At 50.2% G+C, this 25,131-nt stretch overlaps 1 protein-coding gene across 1 annotated transcript in view; it reads right to left on the bottom strand.

Moving 5' to 3' along the window:
* Nucleotides 1-15,776, bottom strand: part of INPP5B (inositol polyphosphate-5-phosphatase B) — a 51,598-nt gene extending 35,822 nt beyond the window's left edge. The window contains 7 exon segments of the mRNA XM_068966747.1: nucleotides 6,065-6,256; nucleotides 6,259-6,453; nucleotides 11,808-11,918; nucleotides 14,149-14,178; nucleotides 14,313-14,410; nucleotides 15,206-15,306; nucleotides 15,726-15,776. Coding sequence (XP_068822848.1) covers nucleotides 6,065-6,256; nucleotides 6,259-6,453; nucleotides 11,808-11,918; nucleotides 14,149-14,178; nucleotides 14,313-14,410; nucleotides 15,206-15,306; nucleotides 15,726-15,776 — 778 coding nt within the window.
* Nucleotides 15,777-25,131: the final 9,355 nt, after the last annotated feature.

The following is a 25,131-nucleotide window of genomic DNA, read 5'->3' as shown; positions in this document are numbered from 1 at the left end:
ATCTTCACAACGCCTCCATGAGGGTACAGAGAGGGTAAGTAACCTGCCCAAGAACACACAGCTAATAAACAGTACAAAAGTGAAGTCGCTCAGTCGTGTCTGACTCTTTGCGACCCCGTGGACTGCAGCCTACTGGCTCCTCTGTGCATGGGATTTTCCAGGCAAGAATACTGGAGTGGGTTGCCATTTCCTTCTCCAGGGGATCTTCCCGACCCAGGAATCGAACCCAGGTCTCCCGCATTGCGGGCAGGCACAGGCAGACGCTTTAACCTCTGAGCCATCAGGAAGCCCTTTAAACAGTACAGACAGGATTCAAACCCAGGGAATGTGGGTCAAGAGTCTGTGCGGTTAATCAAAAACTATACTATCAGAAAAAGGTGACATGCATAAAGCATTTCTGGCAGAGGAAATAATTCCAGTGCAGAGACACGGCATCATGATATGCTCAGAAATAAGTCATAACAAGTAGTATAAATAAGTAGACACACAAAGTTTTGCTTGAGAAGCATCAAGGGATACAAAAGAAGAGTGTTAGGGTTAGGGCTCAAGCATTAGATTCAAACAGATGACATGAATTCTATTCTCACAGTTACTTACCCTCTCTGAGCCTTAGTCTCTCCATGTGAAAAATGGACATCCTCTTACAGAGCTTTTCTGTGCACTGGGTGAGGCCCATAGTGTTTACTAAATGTTAACTGCCAGTGATAATAACAGTTATAATAGTAATCGATTTTTATGTATAACTACAATTTTATTGTTTTAATTTATTAGGAATAGGTTTTTATTATGCGTATTAAGGCCAAACTGTGAGACTTTGAATGCTATGTGGAGTTTGGATTTGACTCTTATGACCAAAGGGAACTAAATACTAAGTGCACATGGGGCAAAGAGCTCTTGAGAGAAGCCCATAGCCCAGGGCACCCAGCATTAAACAGAATGGAAAGAGTCAATGATTCCTAGTCCAACATGGTAACCAACCCAAACAGTGCTGTTACTTTTTTGAAAATCAAATAACCATGCTTCTTAGTCCTTTCTTTTTGTCTTCCTTTCTTTAAAAAAAAAAAAAAAAATTTCCCACCATCTCATGGCTTTAGAAAAAAGCACCATAGACTTTAACAATTCACGTGAGCAGAGGCATCTCTAAAGACACGTCCCAGGCCCCGCAAACCTGTAAGCCCTGGTCTCAAAATGCAACTTGCCCCCTGTGCAAATCCAACTTGAGCTCTTATTGTTGTTTAGTCACTCAGTAGTGTCCGACTCTTTGAGGCCCCATGGACAGTAGCCCACCAGGCTCCTCTGTCCATGAGATTTCCCAGGCAAGAATACTGACGTGAGCTGCCATCTCCTTCTCCAGGGGATCTTCCTGATCCAGGCATAGAACCTGCATCTCCTACAGTGGCAGGTGGATTCTTTACCCCTGTGCCACCAGGGAAGCCCCCAATTTAGATTAGCAAGGACTAAATAAATATCACTAGCTTAGCTTCTGGGGAAAGACTACGACCGTGCAATTACTTTTCAGCCACAGGTTATAATGGTCACAGGCTACTGGAGAGATGACTTGACTTTTTCCTTCAGGCTCTCTCTTTGCTGGCCTTCTGTGAACTGTCTGTGGTCTGGTGATAAAACTGAAAGAGAAGTGGGCAAAAGCAAACCAGGAAGGGGTTGAGGGGTAGAAAGAAGGGCAGAAACTGCTTAAAGAGGAAGGGGGCAGGCATCCTTCAGGCAACAAAGCACTGGAGCTAGGACTGGTTCAGGACAACGGACATTTTTTGAGTATCTACTGATATACAAGGCTTTGGGCTGGCATTCGGGGAGGAGACAGGATACAAAATGCTAAGAGGAGCACGTTCGAGCTTGTACAAATGCAGATGAATGAACAGCCAACAAAGATGAAAAAAACACAGAAATAATAAGCAATCAGGTCTGAAGTAAGAGGAAATGAAGGTGAGTTGGGGACGATAAGGCTCAACAGAGGGGCTGAGGCCAGGCCTGCAGGACTTAGAAGTCACACTAAAGAATCTGAACTTTATTCCGCAGGCTATAGGGAGTGGTGCAGCATTCAAGTTCACAAACAAAACAGCAAGGCGTGATAAAAGTTACCCTCTAAGGCAAGCCCCAAGGGAGGAGGAGACCTAGGGGAAGCCTTGCAGAGTCAGCACTGCACTACTCAAGTGAGAGGACACCAACGTGAACCACTGGGACTTAATCTCTTTACTTTTCAAAAGGTTTTTAAATTGCAGGGAAAAAATGGACCGAATGTGGTTATTAGACATGGGGAGGGGAGAGTCAAGGATGACTGAGGTTTTTAGCGATTGTATTGACAGAAAAGAAACTGGAGGAAGGAAAGGAGTAAAGAAGAGAATGAATGTTGTAACTTGGAACAAACCAGCCTACGAAAGGCCCTGAGGAGTGCAGCCAGTTTCTAAGTTCTTGGAGGCAGGCATCTGCAAATCCTAACCGGGTTTCCCAGAGGAAGCACCCCCTCCTCCAAATCTGAATTTCTTCACTCCTATGAGACCTTCCAGGAGGCAAACTTTCACTCCTATCTTACAGACGGAAGAGAGTAAAGTCAAGAGGTATGTCCGGTGTGATATTAACATGCAGTAGTAAAAATAAAAATTAAAGTAGGCCACATAGACATATACTTTGCTCAAATCCTCAGCCTTCATACTTGGAGCTTCAGTTCGCATATGCACCACTGGTAAAATCTACAAGTTTGTTACGGTAGATTTTAAGCAGCAAACAAAACAAGCAAGCTAGTGAGCGTCTCTGTCTCCAGACTGTTTTTCCTCTAGTAAATATTGATGCCTCCCTCTTCCTGAACCTTCTGTCCCTGAGGACTTTCCTGTGCAAAGCGCCCCTTCTAAGGGAATGTTTGTGGGTCATCTCACTTGCTCCATGCTCCCACTGTAAAATTCCACGACAGCCTGTTTTTTCTGAAGGAGAGAAAAGTCTTCAGGGGGTTCTCCTGTTCAAGAAACAAACACAAGGGGAATGGAGAAGGGAACAACACGAGAAGGAAGAAAAAGGAACACAGTTCTCTTTTGTTTAAAGAAACAAAGTGAGCCCAGTTAATTTGCTTAGGAGCCAGCAGAGCTTCCCACAAAGGTGGAGATGATGGGCAAGAGTTCTACGTGTAAGATAAACATCTAGGAAAATTCATTTTCTGTGCTAAAAGGGTATGTCAGTCACACAGATTTTACTTATTAAGAGGAGGAGGAGGAGCAAGAAGACTGACTGACCCCAGGGGCTGTTTTTCCAACATTCTCACTGGCTTCTACCCTAGTAATCTAGGTTACCCTTTATGCTACCCTGAGTTATAAATAGCGTTCATTTCCTTTCTCAGGCCACACAGACTTCAATGCTTTATTTCCTGGGTCCAAGAGAAAAAATACCCATAGCGCATCTCATTCTGAATTTGAGTTACTACAAAGCCATCTCGTTTTCAATCAATCATGGAATCAGAAAACCACTTCAGAACACTGCAATGAGTCTGTTGTTATCATTTCGTTAAATTAACCCAGAACAACCCCAGTGGGACTTCTGAGTGGCTGCTTCCTCTCTAGCCCATAGCTAAGAGTCCTCCAGAACACAGCTCCAGGTCTTTGAGTATGTGTGGGATGAGGCAGGTAAATATTTTACACAATGACAGGGTGAGCACTGAGTCAGAGGCAGATTCCCCAAGGGGTTTTCTGGATAAAAGCACCTTCAGTTGGCTAAACAGAAACAGGAAGGTATTTCTCTTTATTTCTTTTTAAGAAAAGAAAAAGCTATACCACAGTTAACTAAGAGAAGAAGCAGAAAGATCCCCTACTCAAAACAGCTACTTGTCTGGGACCTATGTGAGGTCTTGGCATCTGAAGAGGCCAAGAGAATCAGATGAACAGGCTGTCACTCAACAAGGCTTATATCTCACTTCCACATCACAACTTAGCTCAAAGATCCTGGTCTGAACCTGAGAACAGACCCTAGATGAAAATTAGCTGCATTTCACCTTTCTGCAACCTCTACCAAGTTTGGCCTGACACTCCTGAATGCAGGAAAGACAAGTCAAGGGGAAGAAATGGACATTTTGGAGAGATGCATCCAAGTGAGATGTTTCCTTTCTCTACCAAAACAAAGGCAGGGAGTGAAAACCAGACTATCTTTGCCCCCCAAATAGCTAGACCTTGACTAGCCCCACAAGGTCGCCCTCCTGCTGAGCCGACCCCACACTCACTCACCTCTGTGAATCATCAGATCCCTCTGTCACTGTCAGCTCCTTGGAGAAGCCCTGTTTCTCCTGATGCATATCACACACAGCATTTTAAAGCAGTGCTTGGGTTGGTTCCCCAAGCCATCAGGAAGTGGGTATTTTGATTACACGCATATAGGAAGCACCAAATTCCCTATCTGTTTCCCGCTGGGTCTGGACTGTCTGGGACATTCAGAGGAGGCCCCAAGGGTTCCCCCTACTTGTTGTAGATGACATGACTCTCCTCTGAGACCAAAGAACTCTGCAAACACAGCTACCCAAACAGAACTAGAGGTCTGCTGCCATTTCTTACCAATTGTAACATGAGCATCCATTTGATAGTGTAATCCCATTTATTGTAGGGATTACGAGAGGGACAAATAATTTCAAATTAAAAATGAAACCAGCACCTTGACAGTAACTCTTCACCAGCATGCAGCTAGTTTGGGATTTTTGAAAGATCACAACAGAGTCTGAGATCCCTTTGCATTCACGACCCCGCGGCTTCAGAGCCATCCCGACTCCTCACAGAAGACCTCCCTCCATTCAAGAGATGAAGCGCTTCTACAGGATCCGGCGTGCGGGCGAAAAGCCAGAACCCACCTCTTTCTGCTGCCATCGTGTCTGTCTTCTGTCTGGATGCTGGCAGCCTCTTTCCAAGGGGGCAGGGAAAGGTATGTTCTTAATCTTAAATTCTCACCTGTCCCAGTACCAGAGCCCAGAATGTCATGGAAACTGATGCAAAAGCTGTCTCAAGATCAGCACTTCATAACTGAGATAAGCCCATGAGACGCAAACTATCAGCACCATCGGATGCTGTGACCGCGTCTTGCAGCGGCTGCAGAGAAGGTGAAGCACAAGCACGGAGGAAGTCCTTTGCTCGCTTCGTTTCCTCTCATTTTACAAACTTGTGCAATGTGTTATTCCCCCCCGCCCCTCACAGTTTCCAAGCGCGGTAAGAGCAAGTGGAGTGCCGGCCCACGCTTGCACAGGCACTTGACAGTTCTCTAGCAAGTGGCTGAGAAATGGGACACAAGTGGGTACTCACGGTCATGCCAAAGCCTGGACGTAACAGGAGCTGCACGGGCACACCCAGGAATAAAAAACACCAGGGAGCCCCGGACCGAAAATCCAGGAGCTGGACAAAAAATACCTCCTCCCAAAGCACTAGACTGACCCAAATTTCAGCCGGGGGCCTCTCACTCTCCAAAAGACAATCTCCTGCTCAACAATTGGCCTTTTGTGCTGCACAGCCTTATCCAGCAAGGGCTGGGTGGGAAAAAAAACAAACCTAGTCTCTTTTACCTGTAACCTCACTGTGGCCTCCAGGCCCAGGGTGGACAGGGCTCTCCTGGACTCCCGGTCTGCGCAGAGTCCAATCTCTCAGAGGGGCTGAGGACCGACAGGAGAGCCAGGCAGCCCCAGTACATACACCAGCCCTCACCCAAAGGAACGCTCTGCGATGGGGAGTGCATCCCCAACACAAGTCAGACTCGAACGTCAGGATGGAGAAACTGAAGCTCAGAGAGGGGCAGCCACCTGCCCCGGGTCACACAGCGAAGCAAGAACAGAGCTTTACTACAACCACAATCCCGACCTCGGGATTCCTGAATACCCCCACTGGCCCGCGCCTGCCCTCATCACAGCGGGCTGAGAACTAACATCCCCAGAGCCCTTCGGACCCAATGTCCCCGCCTCCGTAGGACCAGGACCTTGGTCTTCGCCCCAGGCGTCCGCCGGACAACCCCGCAGACCCCGCCCGCCCGAGGGCCAGGCCCGCCACCGCCCCCGGCTCAAAGCCCCAGCCCAGCTTCCCACCTCCCGCCAGACCTGCAGAGTCGCGCTCCCGAGAGCCGGCGGCGGCGGACATTTCCCTGCCAGCTTCCTCAAGCTCTTCATCTCGCTCCCCGAGCCGCTCCGCCCCCAGCTCCGCCCCCCAAAGGAGCCCGCCCCCGCGTGCCAACCCCGCCAATCGAAGGCCGGTCTGCTTCGTAGCCCCGCCCCCAAACAGAACGGGGCCCGTCCCTGAGGCGAGGTCTCCTCCAATCCCTTTCGCGCCTTCCAAGACCGATACCTGCCTCCGCCAATTCTGGCACGCCCCGGCCAGGTGCCCGGGGCCGAATTCCAGCTTCGCGGGGTGGGCGGCTCGGGCTCCGGCTCAGTGCACCTATATCGAGACAGCCACAGGAACTCAGGATCTGGGATCGCTGGGACGAAGCCTGTGGAAGGAAAAAGGAGGGAATACTGAGCCACGGGCTTGAAGAGCCGGTTCCACCTCGGCACGGTTGTCCGTCCGTGAGCAAATCGATCAGCCTCTCGGGGAGGCTCCAAGTCTGTTTCCCTCTCGCACAGGGTGCACCTGAGACTCAAATACAATAATAAATATGAAAACAAAGTGCTGGACCAAGATAGACCAGCGCCACCTCCTCCGACCTGGTGGTAATTATGTGCCTAGGTCTGTGCTTCACAAGTATATTACGTCCCTAATTCTCACAACTAATTTAAGGAGAAAGGAAACTGTTATTCCGTGGCAATGATTATCCCATGGCAACTCAGCTCAGGTGCAGTCTAAGGTGGAAGAGTGAGTGGCAGAGTGGGAATTCAAATAGATGTCAGTGCTAGAGAGCCGGTTGGAGGCTTTAACTATCCATGATCTCCATCAGCAACTCTCAGGCCTCTCCAAAAAAACACACTCTCTAAGTAAAAGCAGTGTGCTTGCTATGAAATACACCTTCAAGAGAAGCTCCATGGTTCCCTTTTAACCAGATTGCCGTTCCTCTTTCCTAGAAATTCTTGAGTCCTCTCTGCCTCTCACTCAAACCCAGGTATGCCTGACTCCCAAACACTTGCTGTTTCCTATGCTATCCTCCCTGTCCCCCTTGTAGAACTGCATGAGCCTGACCAAACTGAATTGGATTTGTAAGAACATCATAAATGAAAAGACTTGGGTTGCAAGACTGATTATGGCACTGCCAGACATGGCTTTTAGATTATTTTCAGCATTTACATGCTATTAACCCATACTGTACCTCATCTGATCCTCACAAAACCCTTGGAATAGTAAGTAAGGCAAGTTCATATTTCCACTGTACAAATAATAAAGCCAAGGCTTGGGAATTCCCTAGTGGTCCAGTGGTTAGGGCGCTGCACTTTCACTGCATGGGTTCAATCCCCGGTAGGGGAACTAAGATTACACAAGCCAAAAACAAAACACACACACTCACACACAACAATAAAGCCAAGGCTCAAAGAGATTAAATATATTGTTCACAACTAGGAAGTGGCAGAGCTGGGATCTGAACCAAAACCTCTGGACTCCATGGACTTTGCAGGTATAGCTTGGGGTTCCAAACCTGGTTGCATTACTTCAGTTGATGAGTGATTTCTGGTAAGGCACCGTGTGTCAGTTTACTCTATCATGTATAAAACAGATACTTATATTGCTCACAAGACTCAACAGAAGAACATGGTGGTTGTATGTTGTCTGACTATCTAAAAAACGTTTATGGCACACAGTAGGTACTCAATTCATGTTGGCTAATTCTTTTCTCTAACTGCAATCTCTTGACCAAGGCACTTCCACTCCCTGACCTTTTGTGCTGCACATTATTCACCAAGGACTGAGTGGGAAAAACCTAGTTACTTTCACCTATAACCTCTTCTTGGACTCTGGTCCCTTTATCTATAAAATGCAAGGGTTGGGCAGATGGATTCCCAAGAGCCTGTTGGCTCTGAGAGTCCCCTTTCACCCAATTCCTTCCTGAGGAAGTCCATCTTGACAGCTACTCAGAGAACTTGAGTTAGTATAGTTTCCTTGCTGGTTACCTCACATGTAGACCCCAGGAGTAGGGAAGAGGAGTAAGCCTAAGAGAGGAAAATCATCAGCTCTTCTCTCTCTCTCATTCTCACAGACAGACATCAAGTTCCGTTTCTCCATTCAACAAATATTTATTGAGTGCCTACCAGGTGGTGCTAATGGTAAAGAGTCCGTCTGCCAATGCAGGAGACAAACAGACTCGGGTTCGATCCCTGAGTTGGGGAGATCCCCTGGAGTAGGAAATGGCTACCCTCTCTAGTATTCTTGGCTGGAAAATTCCATGCACAGAGGAGCCTGGCAGGCTACAATCATGGGGCCACACAGAGTTGGACACGACAGAGCATACGCACACATCTAGGCACTGTTGTAACCACAGAAGGTTAAGTTGTGAACATAACCCAAACTCACTGTTTCCACGGCACCTTCATTCTCATCAGTTTGATCTCTCCAGTCCATCCTCTCCTCCCCATCCCCATGATGGCCCCTGGTCCAAGTCTCATTTTTTATGCCTGAATCACTGCAAATACATCCCCACTGATCTCCCTGTTTGATGTCCCCCTCTTTTGCACCGGTTGCCAGAGGAATTTTCCTAACATGCAAATCCTGCCTTATCATTGCTCATTTGAAAACTCCATCAGCTGTCCACAGGCTATAGAAAAGTCCAAGCTCTTTGTTGGTTGTTTAAGGCCCTTCATGTACTATCTCTGTGGGCCTCTCCTGGCTCAGCTCACCCCACAGCATCTTCCCACCCCAACTTCAGTCCCACCCAGTGACTTGCTCTTAACTCCAAATGTCTGTTTTCCTCCTTGTTGCCTGCTTGGTAAAAACCTCACTTGTCCTTCAAGTCTCTGTTTAAACATCACTGCCTACGTGAAATCTTCCCTGAGCAGTTTAGATGGGATGGGTTGGCATGAGTTTAGGATGCATTAGAGTGAAACTCAAGAGGTCAGGTTCTGGAGGAGACTCTCTAATCCAGTCTAATGCTGCCTCTATTGTTTATACCAGCTATGTATTCGGGCAAGGCACTTACCTTCCCTGAACCTCAGTTTTCTCATCTGTAAGATGGAGATATAATACCTGCCCTGAAGGGTTGTGGTAAGGAAAATGAGATAATGTGCTGAAAGTTCTTCAGTGTCTAATACACAATAAGTCCATGATGAGTGTTAGCTGAGGAAATAGTCTCTGAGTTCCTACTATGTGCTGGGCATTTTCATATGTATTATCTCATTTAATTCTCACAATTCCCTGAGGAACATATTCTCTCTTTTTTTTCCCTCCCAAATATGTGTTTATTTTTGGCTGTGTTGAGTCTTTGTCCCTGCACTCAGGCCTTCTCTAGATATGGAGAGCAGGAATTACTCTAGTTGCGGTGTGCAGCCTTCTCCTTGTGGTGGTTTCTCTTGTTGCAGAACACAGGCTTTAGGGCCCTCAGCCTTCAGTAGGTGGAGAAGGCAGGCCCAGTAGTAGTTGTGGTGCCAGGCTTAGTTGCCCTAAGGCATGTGGGATGGAATCAGTGTCCCTTGCATTACAAGGCAGATCCTTAACCATTGAACCACCAGGGAAGCCCCAGGATATTCCTTTTTTTTTTTTTTTTGCCTTGCTGTGCAGCCTGTGGGATTAAACCCCAGGCCCTCTGCAGTGGACCTCAGAGTCTTAACTACTGAATCACCAGGGAATTCCCTGGAAGATATTCTTTACATATAGAAATCTACAATCAAGCAAACTCAAAATGAGGTCAGATTTGTGGTTACCAGAGGGAGGGGTAACATAGCGGGGAGGAAGGATTACATGAAGGTAGTCAAAAAGTCTAAAGCTTCAGTTATAGGATAATTAAGTACTAGGAATATGATGGGGCTTCCCTGGTGACTCAGAGGTAAAGAATCTACCTGGCAACACAGAAGACATCGGTCTGATCCCTGGGGTCGGGAAGATCCCCTAGAAAAGAAAATGCCAACCCACTCAAGTATTCTTGCCTGGGAAATCCCATAGATAGGACTTTGGTAGGCTGCAGTCCATGGGGTTGAAAAGAGTTGGACATGACTTAGTGATTGAGCACATGCAGAAATATGATTTGCATCACAATACATCTAACTAACACTGCTGTATGTTATATATGAGAGTTGTTAAGAGAGTAAATCATGAGGTCTCATCACGAGGGAAAAATATTTTTTTCTATGTCTTTAATTTTAAATCTATATGAGATGATGGATGTTCACTAAACTTATTGTGGAAATCATTTCATGAGGTATTAAGTCAAATCATTATGCTGTGTACCTTAAATTTACACAGTGCTGTATGTTAACTAGAGTTCAATAAAACTGGAAGAAAGGGAGGGACCTCCCTGGTGGTCCAGTGGCTAGGACTCAATGCTCCCAGTGCAGGGGCCTCAGGTTCGATCCCTGTTAAGGGAACTAAATCCCACATGCAGCAATGAAGATGATCAATCCAGGGTGTCACAACTAAGACCAGTGCGGCCAAATAAATATTTTTTCAAAGAACTGTAAGAAAAAAAAACAAATCTACAAAACCAAGGTTCAGAGAGGTGATACCCAAAGTCACACAGTTAAGGAACAGCAAAGACAAGTTTCAAATGCAAGAGGTCATATAGCTTCAAAGTCCATACTCTTGGCTGTTACGACTATTATTACTTTTGTTAAAAAACCTTATCAAATACTTTTTCTTTTTCTTCAAGATATTGTTCATTTGTATTATTTTGTGCACTATCCATCTCCTTTGGTCAATTTTCTATCAAAGTATTTATCTTCTAAAGAATTCATTTTTGATGCAGATATACTGAAGGCTTTTTTTGTTTATGCAGGCAAAATGATCAATCAAGGACTATAAACTATGATTGGTCCTCATACAACTACCAATGGTATTCATAAAACAAGTTATCCTTATTAGTTGAAGGTTTGGAGATGAATTTCCCCCTGCTTAGAGAATCAATCCTTTAACTCAGCATTCAAGGCTCTATAATTTTGTTTCCTTTTAGCACACTCCCCTGTTTGCATCCAGTCAGTCCACTTCCTGCACACCAGGCAAACGAAGCTGGAGTGGCCAGACATTCAGGCTCCACGATGAGACCACAATAGAAAGGGAGCCCGCCCCTTCTCCCCCACCCCACCCCCGCCATTTCTGCAGAACAAAGATGCTGGCTAGGAAAGAAAGAAGTAACCGTGCTGGGTAAACAGCCAAGCTCCAGCACCTGGTGGCTCGAATTTGCATATTCTCTGTCTGATCTTCTGATCTGAACAACTCTCCTTTACCTGCCTAGCTAATCTCCTAGTCTAAACAGATTCTGCCCTAGAGGCCACTAACCTCTCTCTGCTAGTGCAAAGCTAGACCATTTTCTCAGTTGCAGTGGGGCACAGGGTTCAAGGGCAGACTTGCCTTGGTTCTAGTTGTCATTGGCAGAGGGAAGGAAGATGGGCCTCTAGAAGCTGCTGATCTTGCTAATCTACAGAAGACTCTGTATTAGAATCACACCTCACCCCGTTCAGCCCTGCTCAGAGCAAGGAGGCCAAAGGGGCCCTGCTGGAGTTAAAACTCAGATCCAGAAATGGGAAAACAGAAATACAAACGCCGTGGCCAGCTGGTGACCTGGGGGCACTGTGGCCTCATGCCAATAGCTTTAAGAGGGCACAGAAACTGTGCAGTGTGAGTTCAAAGTGTGCAAAGTCAACTGGTGGTGGGGAGGTCAATGCCCAGCCACCCCTTCCCTGCCCCCTGCCACAGGGAGCCTAAGGTCTCACCTACCTGGACAGGCCCTGGCAACTTCCTGGAGGAACATTCTGGTGTGTGAACCAAAGGGGAGCTGGAAAAGGAGGCTGAGCTCTGCTGTGTCCAGCTGGACGGTGACATCTGAGCCTGTGCAGGGGAAGCAGGACATGAGCTCTTGGCCTCTGAGATGCTAAGGTGCATCTTCGAGCTGGAGCCCCCAGAATGGAATGTCAGCAGCGCAAGCTCCCAAAGCCCTTTTGACCCTTAAGCAGTTGACTTATAGGTCAACTTAATGACTGTTGCTGGGACAGCAGGGAGCCCTTGTACCCCCAGCTCCAAATTAACATCGCCCTCAGTCTACAAGAGGGGGTGGACCTAGGCTCTGAAAAGCCACTAAGCCTTGCCATAGCCTTCTGGATGGAGATGGAAGAGACCAAGTTCCCTAACTATAGCCTACCCGCTCCCCCTCCCACCCCTCCCCCACCCAAGCGGAGTGAAAAGCACACAGAGGTGGGCAGAGGGGATGTCTGGCAGTCAGTCTCCCAGCTGTGCCGGGGACGTGCTGGGCACTGGGAATACCGTGCTGAAGAGAGCAGCCTGTGGATGGTGTCTGGCTTACAGCGTAACCTGAGCACCCAAAACACGTGCTGAGCTAGTGAATAAGTAGGAGCAGTCTAGCAGACTGATCAAGAGTGTGGGCTCCAGGGTCTGTAGTCTGAGTTTGAATCCTGGTCCCACCACTTACTGAATTACTTAATTTCTCTGGGTCCCCATTACCTCATCCATTAAATAGGAATGAAAGCAGTGATGACCTCACAGAATTGTGAGGAGAGCACCACCTGATGTGTGTAAAGCTCTTAGCATAGTACCTGGCCAAGATCATCTTTGACCAAATATTCATTCCTATTATCAATATTTTTATAACAACTACTACTTCACTACTGTGACTATAGTCCAGCAAAAAAAAAAAAAAAAAAAAGCGAAGAGGAACTAAAGAGCCTCTTGATGAAAGTGAAAGAGAAGTGTGAAAAAGCTGGCTTAAAACTACTAAGATCATGGGATCCAGTCATCACTTCATGGCAAGTAGATGGGGAAACAATGGGAACAGTGAGAGACTATTTTCTTGGGCTCCAAAACCACTGCATATGGTGACTACAGCCATGAAATTAAAAGATGCCTGCTCCTTGGGAGAAAAGCTATGACCAACCTAGGTAGCATATTAAAAAGCAGAGACACTGCTTTGCCGACAAAGGTCCATCTAGTCAAAGCTGTGGTTTTTTCAGTAGTCACGTATGGATGTGAGAGTTGGACCATAAAGAAAGCTGAGTGCTGCAGAATTGATGCCTTTGAACTGTGGTGTTGAAGAAGACTCTTGAGAGTCCCTTGGACTGCAAGGAGATCCAACCAGTCCACCCTAAAGGAAATCAGTCCTGGGTGTTCACTGGAAGGACAGATGCTGAAACTGAAGCTTCAATACATTGGCCACCTGATACAAAGGACTAACTCACTGGAAAAGACTTTGAGGCTGGGAAAAATTGAAGGCAGGAGGAGAAGGGGACAACAGAGGATGAGATGGTTGGATGGCATCACCAACCTGACGGACGTGAGTTTGAGCAAGCTCCAGGAGTTGGTGATGGACAGGGAAGCCTGGCGTGCTGCAGTCCATGGGGTAGCAAAGAGTTGGACACGATTGAGCAACTGAACTGAACTAGACAGTCTAGCAAAGAAGATAGATATTAAACAGATCACTATAGATAATTAGGGGCTTCCCAGGTGGCGCTAGTGGTAAAGAACCCGTCTGCCAATGCAGGAGACTTAAGTGGCGCAGGTTTGATCCCTGGGTCAGGAAGATACCCTGGAGGAGGGCATGGCAACCCACTCCAGTATTCTTGCCTGGAGAATCCTATGGACAGAGGAGCCTGGCAGGCTACACAGTAAAGAGTCCAACATGACTGAAGTGACTTGGCACAGAACATAAGTAATTAAATCACTGTGAATGACAGAGAGGTGGCAAGGATGAGAAAAAGGAATGTGTGTGAGGTACAAACACTTTCAGGATACAGACAATCTCAGGAACTCAACAAAGGCTTTCTGGGGAAACTGAGTGTGCAATGAAGCCCTGAAGGAGTGAGGGCTTTGAGGAGGAGGGAGCTGCGTGGGCAGGGGCTCCGTGGTGAAAACTTGTCACGTGTGAAGTACTTGGAAGGCAGAGGGTTCCAAGTTCAGCAAGCAGGAAAGAGAGTGACTGGATTGATGAGCGGGGCTAATCCAACAGGGTCTTGAGTGCCACAGTGAGGTGATCAGAGGGTACTCTTCACCCCACTCCTCTCTCTGCAGTTTGCCCAAGGACCCAACTCAGACTGAAAGGACCACTCACCAAGAATGTAGAGCTCACCATCCGGGGACACTGCAGGGAGGGAAAGGAAAAGGCCCTTAGCTATTGAGCATCATCCTTGCTCCCACCACCCCACCCCCAATCAGGGCAGAAATGACCTGGGAGCCCTGAGGAAAGGGATCATCCCATCCCGCCCACTGTGGCACCTTCTTCCAGTGTGAAATCCCGAGAGACTGGCACGATCTGGTCCAAGGAGACATCGTCCCCGGTAATGGCCATCCTCCGGTGCGTATACAGGAAGAGACTGAGGGCAGGAAGCATCGTTAAGGCCAGGGTGCATGCGGCCATTCCTCAGTCCAACGCGGAAGCCTCAGGGTGCTCGGCTCGCATTCCCTCCTTGGTCCCTGGGGGGTGTGCTCATGCCTCTCTGCACAATGTTGCCCATCAGAGACTAATGGGTCATCAAGGCTGGACTTGCCTCACTTTGGGGACTAACCCCGCTTTGTTAGTAAAACCCATGCATAATCTCCCCCTTGTGCATTCTAGGACTGTGTGTGACAAGAACAGGGCAATCCTCACCTCCTCCTCTCCCTCCCTGAACCTCAGTTTTTCCATCTGTAAAGGAAGAGTGATGGGTTCAAAAATGTCTAAGCCTCCTCCTTCCCAGATCTGAGACCCTGAGGGTCACTTTTCAGCTGTGAGAACTTTGATCATTATTCTTGCTCTGTTTCTGGGTAACAGGTGGGTGTTACTAGCAACATTTATGCAGCACTTTTTACGTGCTTCACAGCATTTTAACTACTTTATATGCAGAAACTCATTTTAATCTTTAGTTTGGACACATTGAGGTTTGCTCAAGGTGTAACAAAGCCTAGGTTGGAATCCAAGATAGTCAGGCCACGGGGTTTCTCATCAGATTTTGAGGACTATATGAGCTATTAATACATAGGGCTGGACATATAGTGTTCAGAAACTATTAACCATCATTATTATAATTATTCTAGAAGCCTCAGACTCTGTTCTAGAAGGTGTGAAATCCAGCTGGAGGGACGATGGAAACAATAAAGCCAAACAGGCAAGGCCCAACTCCATCACTTACGCGTGTTCCTGGCCACCTCGCTGCGGATGGCAGCGCACGAGTCCCAGGAGGCGGCTCTGCCTGCTGTCGCCCTCGCACAGCATACCTTGCACCGCCTGCCGCTCAGGGTCAAGGCAAAGGGAAAGGAAGCCTGCATCCAGGCCTTGCCCAACCTGGCCCGCCCCACCAGCCTTGCCCTGGCTTGCTCTGCCCTCACCCATGCAGGTTTACTGTGTGACCCTGGGCAGGTCCCTTCACCTCTCTGACCCTTTCTCATCTGTAAAATAGGGATATCAACCCCCAACTTCACAGGGGGTGGGAGGATAACTGAGTATTTAAACCATAAGGCAGAGAGTCCAGAACTGAGTACTTAGTAAGTACTGGGTTCCTTCCCTCCACCCCTGTGTCCCCCCTCCCCTCATGGCACAGACAGAGGGAGGCAACCAGAGAGACACGTAGACACCTGCCATTCCACTTCCCAAGCCCAGGCAGGGAGGCCCTGGGGCTGGGAGCTGCAGGCTGCAGGGAAGGATATGATGACGCAATAGTCCCCATCAGCCAGGGTCTCCTGGATGGCCACAGACTGGTCCATGCCGGCCTCTGCACACCCTGGGGAAGGGCAGAAGGGAGGCCCTTTATGTCAACACGTCACCCGGGATGTGATGGAGTTGCCTCTGAGGACCGCTGGCAGGGAGGCGGGGCTCTGCTGGGAGAAGGTGGAGGAGGCCCCATCGTCTCCCTCCTCCTCCCCCTTTGCCATCCTTTGCCTCTGATGGGAGGTACAATTTGCTATGCCGCCCTCTGTCCTGAAGGGCATCCAGTCGCTCCTTAGTGGGATCCAGTCTACTTGCTGGCCGTGCGGTGCCCTGTCCCATTACCGGAGAGGAGGATATGGTCTTAATTGCTCGGGGATGGGGGCTCTGCCTCCCTTTTGGGGGAGCAGTGTTAGTTCTGCTAACAGCTGCCTGGGAGGTGTCAGGGGTGTATCTGCATGTATCTTGGGAAGGGAGTGTCTCGTTCTGGACCAGGACTCCCGTCCTGTCCCTCTTGCCTTGGAGATGGGCAAGTGTCCCATTACTCCTTGGCCCTCCCCCAGCCCAGCAGGCCACATTGCATCAGCCAAAGGCTGCGGGTGTCCGGTTCTGACAGCCTCAGGACAGGGTACCCAGCCCTCAGCTTGCCCAGTCCCTCCTGCCCAGCCCTGCCCTGGCTTCCCTGCTCCGCACTCACTCCTGGCCCCCTGTTTTGCTGCCTACCTCCTGAGCTGTCACCGCTGCTGGGTGTGCGGAACCTCGGCCAGGACCCGGTCAATGACTACATTTCCCAGCAGCCCCTACGCCACACGATGGTCAGCCAGCCTGCAAGTCCCAGCATGCTGTGCCAATGTGGGGGTTGAGGGGGCTCCTCCCCCCCGCCCCCCCGCCCCCGTTAACTCCTTAAGTCCTGTGGTACCCTTGGCTCCCTATTCTGGAAAGCTTTTCCTAAGGACTCCCCTCGACATCAGCCCTCGAGCGGCCAGAGTTCCTTATCCAGGCCCCGGAAGGAAGATGGTCACTTTAAGGGAAAACGTTTTCTCAGTTTCATCCTCAGCTCCTCGCACTTCCAGGCAGGGCGACACTGGCCTTCCTCCCCAGGTACCTATTCTGTCCTAGCTTGAGAGAGAACACTATGAAGAACCGCATACCCCCATTTTCCAGGTGGAGAAACTGAGACTCAGAAAGGTTAAGCGTCCTGACCAAGGTCTCGCAACTGAAACGTGTGACTCCAACTTCCATGCCACAGACACTGCCACCCACGGCAGCATTTCCTCCCTTAGCCTCAGCAGGGGTGTGTGACGGGAAGACACTGCCACCCACGGCCCCATTTCCTCCCTTAGCCTCAGCAGGGGTGTGTGACGGGAGGACACTGCCACCCACGGCCCCATTTCCTCCCTTAGCCTCAGCAGGGGTGTGTGACCAGCCGTCCTGCCTGCCTCACAGGGCTGTGTGAGGAAAAGGGAGGCTAACGCGCGTTGTCAGGGGTGTGACTGTGTGTCATACGCAGTGTCTGTGCTGAGGCCCCATCCTCTCTCCTCAGGAGGAGAGACAGCAAGGGAGGGGGCCCCCGCTCAGCACTCACGACAGCCCGAGCCTGCACTTCGGTGTTCTCCAGCCCTTTCCCCTGATTCACTGGCCACTGGGCAAGGCTTTCCTCCTTTGGGGACTGCCCTTCTCCACCTAAGATAAGGAGGCTGCTCCAGATGGACAGAAGGGCCAGCTCAGATTAGGGTGTCGAGGACCAGTCTCTCCCAGTCTATTGGCCATTTCACGAAGCTGTAAGCTCCCTGAGGACAGGCTGTATCTTTTCCTTATTACTCCAGTGTTGTTTCTGGCACACAAACTGACCCTGAGAACATGTTTATTGAGTTAGTGAGTCTTCTTAATGAGTACTTTTTCTCTTAAGCTCTGACCCAAACTGAAGGGTCAGTTCTGGGGAAGGAGTGACCATGTGACTTCTAGTCCATTCCCCCTCCTTTTCCCCTAAGCTCAGAGTTGCTGCCCTAGTGACCAGTTTGAATAAGCAAATCTCTTCCAGAAAAAGTAACTTCTTCCCAATTTTCTTTTCCTGGAAATATCCATAGCACAAATGGAGCTCAAGTTTATTTGAATTTAGTTTCAAAGCTGAGTTGAGGATGAGGGTAAAGGGGATTGATTCACACCCTTCGAGATAAAGAGGGCTGAGGTCACTTCAGGAAATCCGGGGAACCCCAATTCCAGCCCCCTCTTTGTGTCAAAGTCTGGGGAGGGTCAGGGAAAAGTGGACAGGGACGAGCATTTCTTTTTTGGCTTCTGCTGTTTTTTTTGGCCACACAGAGGCATGTGGAATCTTAGTTTCCCAACCACGGATCACACTTGCACCCCCTGCACTGGAAGGACAGAGTCTTAACCACTGGACTATCAGTGAAGTCCCAGGACTGGGCACATTTTACAGATAAAGAAACTGCTCCTGCAGGACTTTGGGGTCCTCATACTTGATGGGGATCAGATAGGAGATTGTTCTGTTTTATCAGACAAAACTCCAGCCTGCCCCCTTGGAGGGCATCATGTTCAGGCCTACGCCCTGGGAACCTCTAGCACAGAGCTGCAGTCTTGATAAATCCCTTTCACTAAAGATACAGTCACAGGAATCAGAGCTGGCAGTGGGCCTGGCAACTTCCAGGGCCTAAAGGGTCTTCCTGCCTGCTGCTACCTGACTCAGCCTGGCCTAGCTAGGTGAGCAGGACCAAGAGCAGGGCAGAGTGGAGGAGAAGCAGCCCCAGCCAGGGTCCCGTGCAGGGGGCTTCTGGTGGCCCCTGGTGCTGCCCTGTTGAAATGGAGGTTCCCATACAGCTGGAGGCAGCTGTCAGGGGCCAAGGCTTGGCAGCACTCTTGGTAGCGGGGCTGAGCCACAGCCCCATGACACCTGGGGGTCCCTGCCAGGCAGGCCTGGCTGCACCCTGCAGAGTGGCCTGAGCTGGATTGTTTCAGCTACAAGAAGAGATGGGACTATTCATTCTCCCCTTGCCTTCATCCCCCATTCATGGAGGCAAAAAGTGTTAAGTGGGGGACTTCCCTGGTTGTCCAGTGGCTAAGACTCCGTGCTCCCAATGCAGGGGGCCAGGATTCAACCCCTGGTCAAGGAACTAGATGCCACAGTCCACAACTAAGGCCAGATGCAGCCATAAATAAATATTGGGAAAAAAAAAATGTGAAGTGGAGCTATGGGCTGAGTCGGACTTCACTGGGCCGCTGGTTCCCAGCCAGCTAGTTCCCAGAGAACATACAAGGCGATCAGAAACAAGGGGCATGTCACGGGGACTTGGAGGATTCCAGCTGCCATCCTGGATTTCAGCATTATATGGAGCTAAGAGGGGTCCAACAGCTTGGGCCCCAGCAGGTCTAGCTCCAGCCAGATTCAGCTGCCGACCCCCCTCTGTCCAGGCAGGAGGAGCCCTGCAGTTCTAAGGGAGGGCAGCGCTGGACCTTGGAGCACTCCAGGGCCCCACCTCACAGAAGTGCAGGCCCTCAGTCACTTTGAAGCAGTCACTGCCTTGGCAGGAGAAGGTGGGACAGGGTTTCCTCTGGAAGAGAAAGTGAAAGAAGAATGAGGGATGGGGAGCCCTGTGAATTCTGGACTCAGGTGGGGGCTGGCTGCCTGTCTCACTGGCCTCAGCCACCACCGGGAGCAGGCAGGTGTGGGCACACACTCACGTTTTTTTGGGGGGTGGCTGGAGGGGTGATGATCACCAGGAGTGGAGTGGGAAGCGGCTTGTCCTCTGGGATGGTCAGGTGGCCTAGGCCTGGGAGCAGAGCAGGGCTGTCCGGGGAAGTGCGGTGACACACGTGCTGGGGGACAGGTCCTCTGCGAAGACCCCGCTCCTGCCCCAAGGGAAGAGCATCCTGTGTGTGGATGTCACGACCTGAAACTCCCCCATCTCTGCCACCTGGAGAGGCACAGGAACTGCTTTACAGTGGGGGTGGGGGTGGGGAGTTAGGGTTAGTGGAAATCCTGAAGGGCTGGGGCATGGGGAAGGAGGATAGACCTCAAAGCTAAGGGTCAGCCTGACAAGGTTGAGAGGTTGGGGTGTTGATAGAGGTTGGGAAGGTTGGTGAAAACAGATCAGCTTTGGAGGCCTGTCAAAGGGTGGGGCTCAGAGCTGGGCATTAGTGAGTGGGCAAGGCTCAGGGCTAGGGGGCAGGTGGAGTGGGGCTCTGAACTTATGGGGCCAATGGGAGGAAGGGCTTGGAGTTGAAGGAGCACAGAGGAGGGGTTCAGAGCTGCAGGCTGGGGGTCACTGTCTCACCTGAGACCAACTGGCTGAGTGCCAGGCAGAGAAGCCACCGCTGCAGCCTTGCAGAGAGCAGGGTCGGGGCTGGAGTTTGTTGGCCTGCAGGCAAGGCCTGGGACTGCTTTCATGTCTCCCCTCACAACCAGGCTGCACTGAGCCGTGTGGTGCAAAGTGTTGAGTAGGATCAGTTGGGTGAAGAGAGAGCCGGCAAGTTCAGGACCAGCCAGTTCAGGAGGGGCCAGGCGGTCCTGGACTGTAACTCAGCTTCTCAGGGCAATCCGAACAGTGACTCCTCTCTCTCCGGCTTTGGTATCTCCCTCCCCGCACCTACTGGAGGCACCTGGATGTCAGCACCCCTCCAGCCCTGCAGCAGCTGCTGGCAGCATCCTGCCCAGGCCCTACAGCAGCCCCGCCCCATACCTTGCAGTAGTTCTCCCCTGGGCTGCACTCTTGCTGTTCTGTTGGAGAGCAATGCCTCCTGGTAGCACGCCTCTCGGAAGCGGTGGAAGCTGTGGCATGTCTGCGGGAGGGTTTGAACGCTGTGGCCCTGTTTCCACAGAAGGCATCCAGGAGGCTCTCTCCTCCTTTGTCCGCTGCTTTGTTGCTTACATGGACAGAAGGCGGCGGGATGCGGGGTGCGGGGAGCTAGCTTCTCACCGGGTGGTGGTTCTGGGCTACTAGGAAGACCTGCAGGAGGACTACTAGGAAGGAAAGGAGAGAAGACCACTGCAGGAAGTAACCAGCTCCAGAGTCAAGATTAAGGGAAGGTCACTCCATGGTTAAGTCAAAAAAGGTCATGACATAGGGGAAAAAGAAGGGACAGTGTCAGGGCACAGCGGTACTGACAGGTTAGGGTCGGTCACAGGGACCAGGAAAGGCTGGTGTCTCTGGGCTGTGGACAGTTACCTCTGAGGAAAGCAGCCTGATGGCTACTCCTGGTCGCAGACATCTCTGATTATGTACTCCAGGAGCCCGAGAGAGTGAAGGACCGGTCCTGGGTGACCCAGGGCAGGGCTGCAAACAGAGGTTCCCGTATTGGACCATGCAGATGCATAAACTAAGGCTGGGAGCAGCGGGGAGAATCTTACATGGAATACGGTGTCCTGGGGGCTGGGCTTTCGCTTTTTGCAAGTCATACTGTTGGTGATATTGAGGTTGGCACAAAGGGGCCTGCAGCCCAGTAACGGCCCCTCTGAGAGTGAATGTTGTTGTTGGCATGGCAACAGCAACATCCCAAGCCCGAGGGGACACAGAGCTGGAGCAGGTGCAGTGACAGGAAATAGATACCCGGTGCCTCTGACCTGGCCTCACTTGCCTCTGACATCAGAAGGTGCTAGGGTGGGGAGTAGAGGGTGATAGGCTTCCTCAGAACCCAGGGCAGGAAAATGCTGGGTCACAGAGAGAGTCGAAAGTCAGGGTTCCTTTGTCCAGATTCTTCAGGGTTCTAATCAGAGCTGAGCCAAGGACAGGAGGTAGCTTTCAGACCCTGGGTAGCTGGATCCCAGCTCTGCCTCTCCCAGTATGAAGGGATCAGATCTGTAAGGGTCTGCTAAGCCCAGGTTCAAGCTTCTCCATGTGAGGCAGAAAACTGCTGGAGAGGGGAGAGGGGGCCATTATTCCCATCTTCCTGCCCAAGCCTGGGAGGCTGAGTATTATCCAGCCCCCAAAGTTCCTGGAGTTAACAGGGCATATTTCCCTGTCCTCATGGGTTGGTCCTCTATCAGCACTGGGACCTCTTAGGTGATGGTTGCCATGGTGATGTGATATGGAAGGGAGACTGGATCCTGTCTGGGCTGGGCCCCTTTTGGCAGTGGTCTTCAATGCATCAGAATCCCAGATACAGAGGTGAGGTAGGATAGGACCCTTTGGCAACAGGGGCCACTTATCACCAGGAGCCTCTTCCTCTCTATGGCTCCCTCTCCTCCAAGGCTATATTCAAGAAGTGTTCTCATCCAGTCAACACCTCTCAAGGGGACTTCAGTCTCCAAAGGCAGATAGGTCAAGAGGGGAGCCCAAAGTTCTCCCCAGCCCCTGCATCCTTGTGAAATAAAGGGCCCAGACCTCCCACACAGCCCCTTCCTTTCCCCCTCCTTGGTTGGAACAGCTGAGGCTGGAGGCACAGCTCAGGAGTGTGAGGGAAGCAGACCTTCAACCAAGTTGGAAAGCTGGGCCAGGCCTAGAGGGTTACAGCTCGTCTGTGTCAGTTCTGGCTCCTTGCCCATCTGCTTTAGACTGTGCACTCCTCAATGACTAGAGTCCCAATATTCCCTGAGCCCCAGCTCATTCCAGCGGTAGATTAACCTGTGTGCCTGAATGTGTGGAGGGCAACCAGCATGTGTCCCTGAGTCAGGAGGCTGCAAGTGCAGTCCTTGGAAGCTGGGGGCTGCCCTTCATCCCCTCCTGTCATCTGTCAGCTCTGGGAGTTCCCGTTGACACTGCTGCCACCCCTGGGGACACAAGCAAAAGAAGGAAGCTGATGTTCAGACTGGAAGCAGGAGAATATAAAGCCAACTGGCAGATAGAAGGGGCCCACTGGGATGTGTCTTTTTTGTGTAGATAAGAAAGCCTGTAGGCATCTTATTTGTGTAGATGAGAAAGCCAGCAAGTGGAGCAGGCTCCCAGAAGAGGGGAGGCCAGGGCCAATTTGCAATGAAAGTCCATCTGGCTGATAGAGGGAAGGGAAGTGGGTGAGGAGAGGTCACAGGCCCATTCCTACCAAGAGAATGTTGAGGTGAGGCTGCTGCCAGGCAAGACTGGAAGAATGAAGGGAAAGAGTTATCTCAAGGATAAAAAAAAATGTAAACAAATGCAGAGGGAAGATGAAAACCTCACCTTTGTCTGCCCTTCACTTTCCAACACATGGGTTACCTTTAGGGTGCTCCCTTCATGGAGCCTTCCAGCACAAGCTGACCCAGCGAGGGGACCAGAAGGGAAGTGGAGGAAATAGATGATAGGTGAGGCTGGACACAGACTTATTTATTGCCTTTCCTTTCAGAAGTAGGGACTTGCTTTCAGAAGTCCTCTTGCTTCTGGGAGGTTCATCCCAAGTCAGCCTCAGGGGTCAGCAGCGCCAATCCGGAGGTCAATCCCAGATTCCCGCCCAGGGCTGGTAGAGACCTGCAGCCTTTCTGATGGAGGAGCTTTCCTCCTTGAAGAGTGAGCTGAGTCATCTGTTCCCGGCAAGGCAGTGCCCTGGCAGAGGCTCAGACTCCAGGTTTAAGGGAGAGATTCTCAAAAGACTCAGGAACCAAGGATGCACTTCTGGGGATTAACGATACAAGATGTTTATGCAGGGACTTCCCTGGCAGTTCAGTGGTTAAGACTCTGAGCTTCCACTGCAGGGAGCATGACATCAATCCTTGGTCAAGAAACTAAGACGCCACGTGACACACAGCATGGCAAAAAAAACCCAAAAAACAAAAACTACATGCATGCATATTTTTGTGATGTTGACTTAAAAAAAATGCATAATGTGTGAGTTGCAAGTTAAATTTTCTTTGGAGCAAAATGAGGACTGTAGCCTGGGAGACAGCACCTCAGATAGCTCTGAGAAACTGCTCCAGAGTTTAGGGGTAAGGACAGTATATATGTGATTTTGGTGAATACATGCCATCAAGCACGTATTTTTTCAGGTTTCTGTTGGTCTCGTGAGGCTTCTGCTAGTTATGAGAAACAATCGTCATCATGACGGATTTTAGTGTTTTTCTAGATATGGGGCGATTCAAGAACTGGGCTCATAAAATCAGCCCCTGAAAATATCTGAAGACCTGTCCTGCCAGTTTCCACCCCTCTTCTACCAAAGCACAAAGTGCCTCATCTCTGCAGGTGGTAGGGAAGGTCAGCAGCTACAGCAGCAGATGACTTAGTCGTTGTAGAGGTAGATAGGTAGATGACAAGTGCCCATGGCAAGTGCCAATTTGTAGCTGACACTAAGGAGAAAGCTTCCCTGGTGGCTCAGCTGGTAAAGAGTGAAAGTGAAGTCACTCAGTCGTGTCCGACTCTTTGCGACCCCATGGACTAGTAGCCTACCAGGTGGTAAAGAATCTACCTGCAATGTGAGAGACCTGGGTTTGATCCCTGGGTTGGGAAGATCCCTGCAGGAGAGCATGGCAACCCACTGCAGTATTCTTGCCTGGAGAATCCCCACGGACAGAGGAGCCTGGTGGGCTACAGTCCTTGGGGTCGCAGAGTTGGACACGACTGAGCGATAAGCACAGCACAGCACTGAGGAGAAAGTCTACAGGTATCTTTATATTTCCGAAGAAACTATGATCCCAAAAAGATTAAGAACGACTGATCTAAACCCAGAAAGAGCTCCTCTCATTCTCCCCTGCCTGGTCAGGGGGTTCAGCCGAAACCCTGTTCTTCCTATAGCAAACCCCCAAAGACCAAAGAGGCAGACAAGACCGAGCAACTGAACAACAAAAAAGCAGACTTCAGAGTCCCCTCTGGGGAGAATCGCTTCTGATCCAAGTTTGCTGGTCCCACCCCAGTAGCTATGTGGCCCCTCAGGGCTGGATAAGCTGGCCACCCAGCAATTCCTGCTGGCCCAGGTGTGACTGGACCGCCTTACCTCTGGGTCTGCTCCCACCCTCCCACCTCCACTCAATTCTCTAGATTTATAAACCTAGCTGCGCCTGGCACATGCAAGGCACTAACAGATAGATATTTGGATAAATGGAAGAGATAAACAGAAGCCTCTGCAGTGACAGAGAAGCCCTAGGTTTTCTAATGCAGCTCATCAGATGCTCTCCTCAAAGTTCAAGGATGACTGCAGTCATCTGGGCAAGGCTGAAGGCAGGCCTCCTTGGAATCTGGTCCCACTGGCCCTTCACACTGTAAAGCAAAAAAAAAAAGGAAAAAAAAGGGGCTCGGGTTTGACCGTGGAGTCCCAGGTACCCCTCCTGAAGAGGGGGCTCGAGGACCATGACAGCAGGAATGTTCTGGGGAGGCCTCGCTGCAATGCTGGAGGGACATGTGCCCGTGTTTCCCGTTTTCCAGGCTTTAAATCTCTTCCCCAAATGGTAATGTCTCCTAGCACTTTGGGCCTGTTTTCAGTAATCAACGCTTTTAGTTGGCTTGATTAGGTTTAATTATCTACTTTCTCTGCTTTAGAAGCTCAGGCCCTGGAGAGGTTGTC

Source organism: Capricornis sumatraensis, chromosome 2, assembly GCF_032405125.1.
Source record: "Capricornis sumatraensis isolate serow.1 chromosome 2, serow.2, whole genome shotgun sequence".
In the NCBI taxonomy this organism is placed as follows: Eukaryota; Metazoa; Chordata; class Mammalia; order Artiodactyla; family Bovidae; genus Capricornis; species Capricornis sumatraensis.
This window is presented reverse-complemented; position numbering and strand designations above follow the sequence as displayed.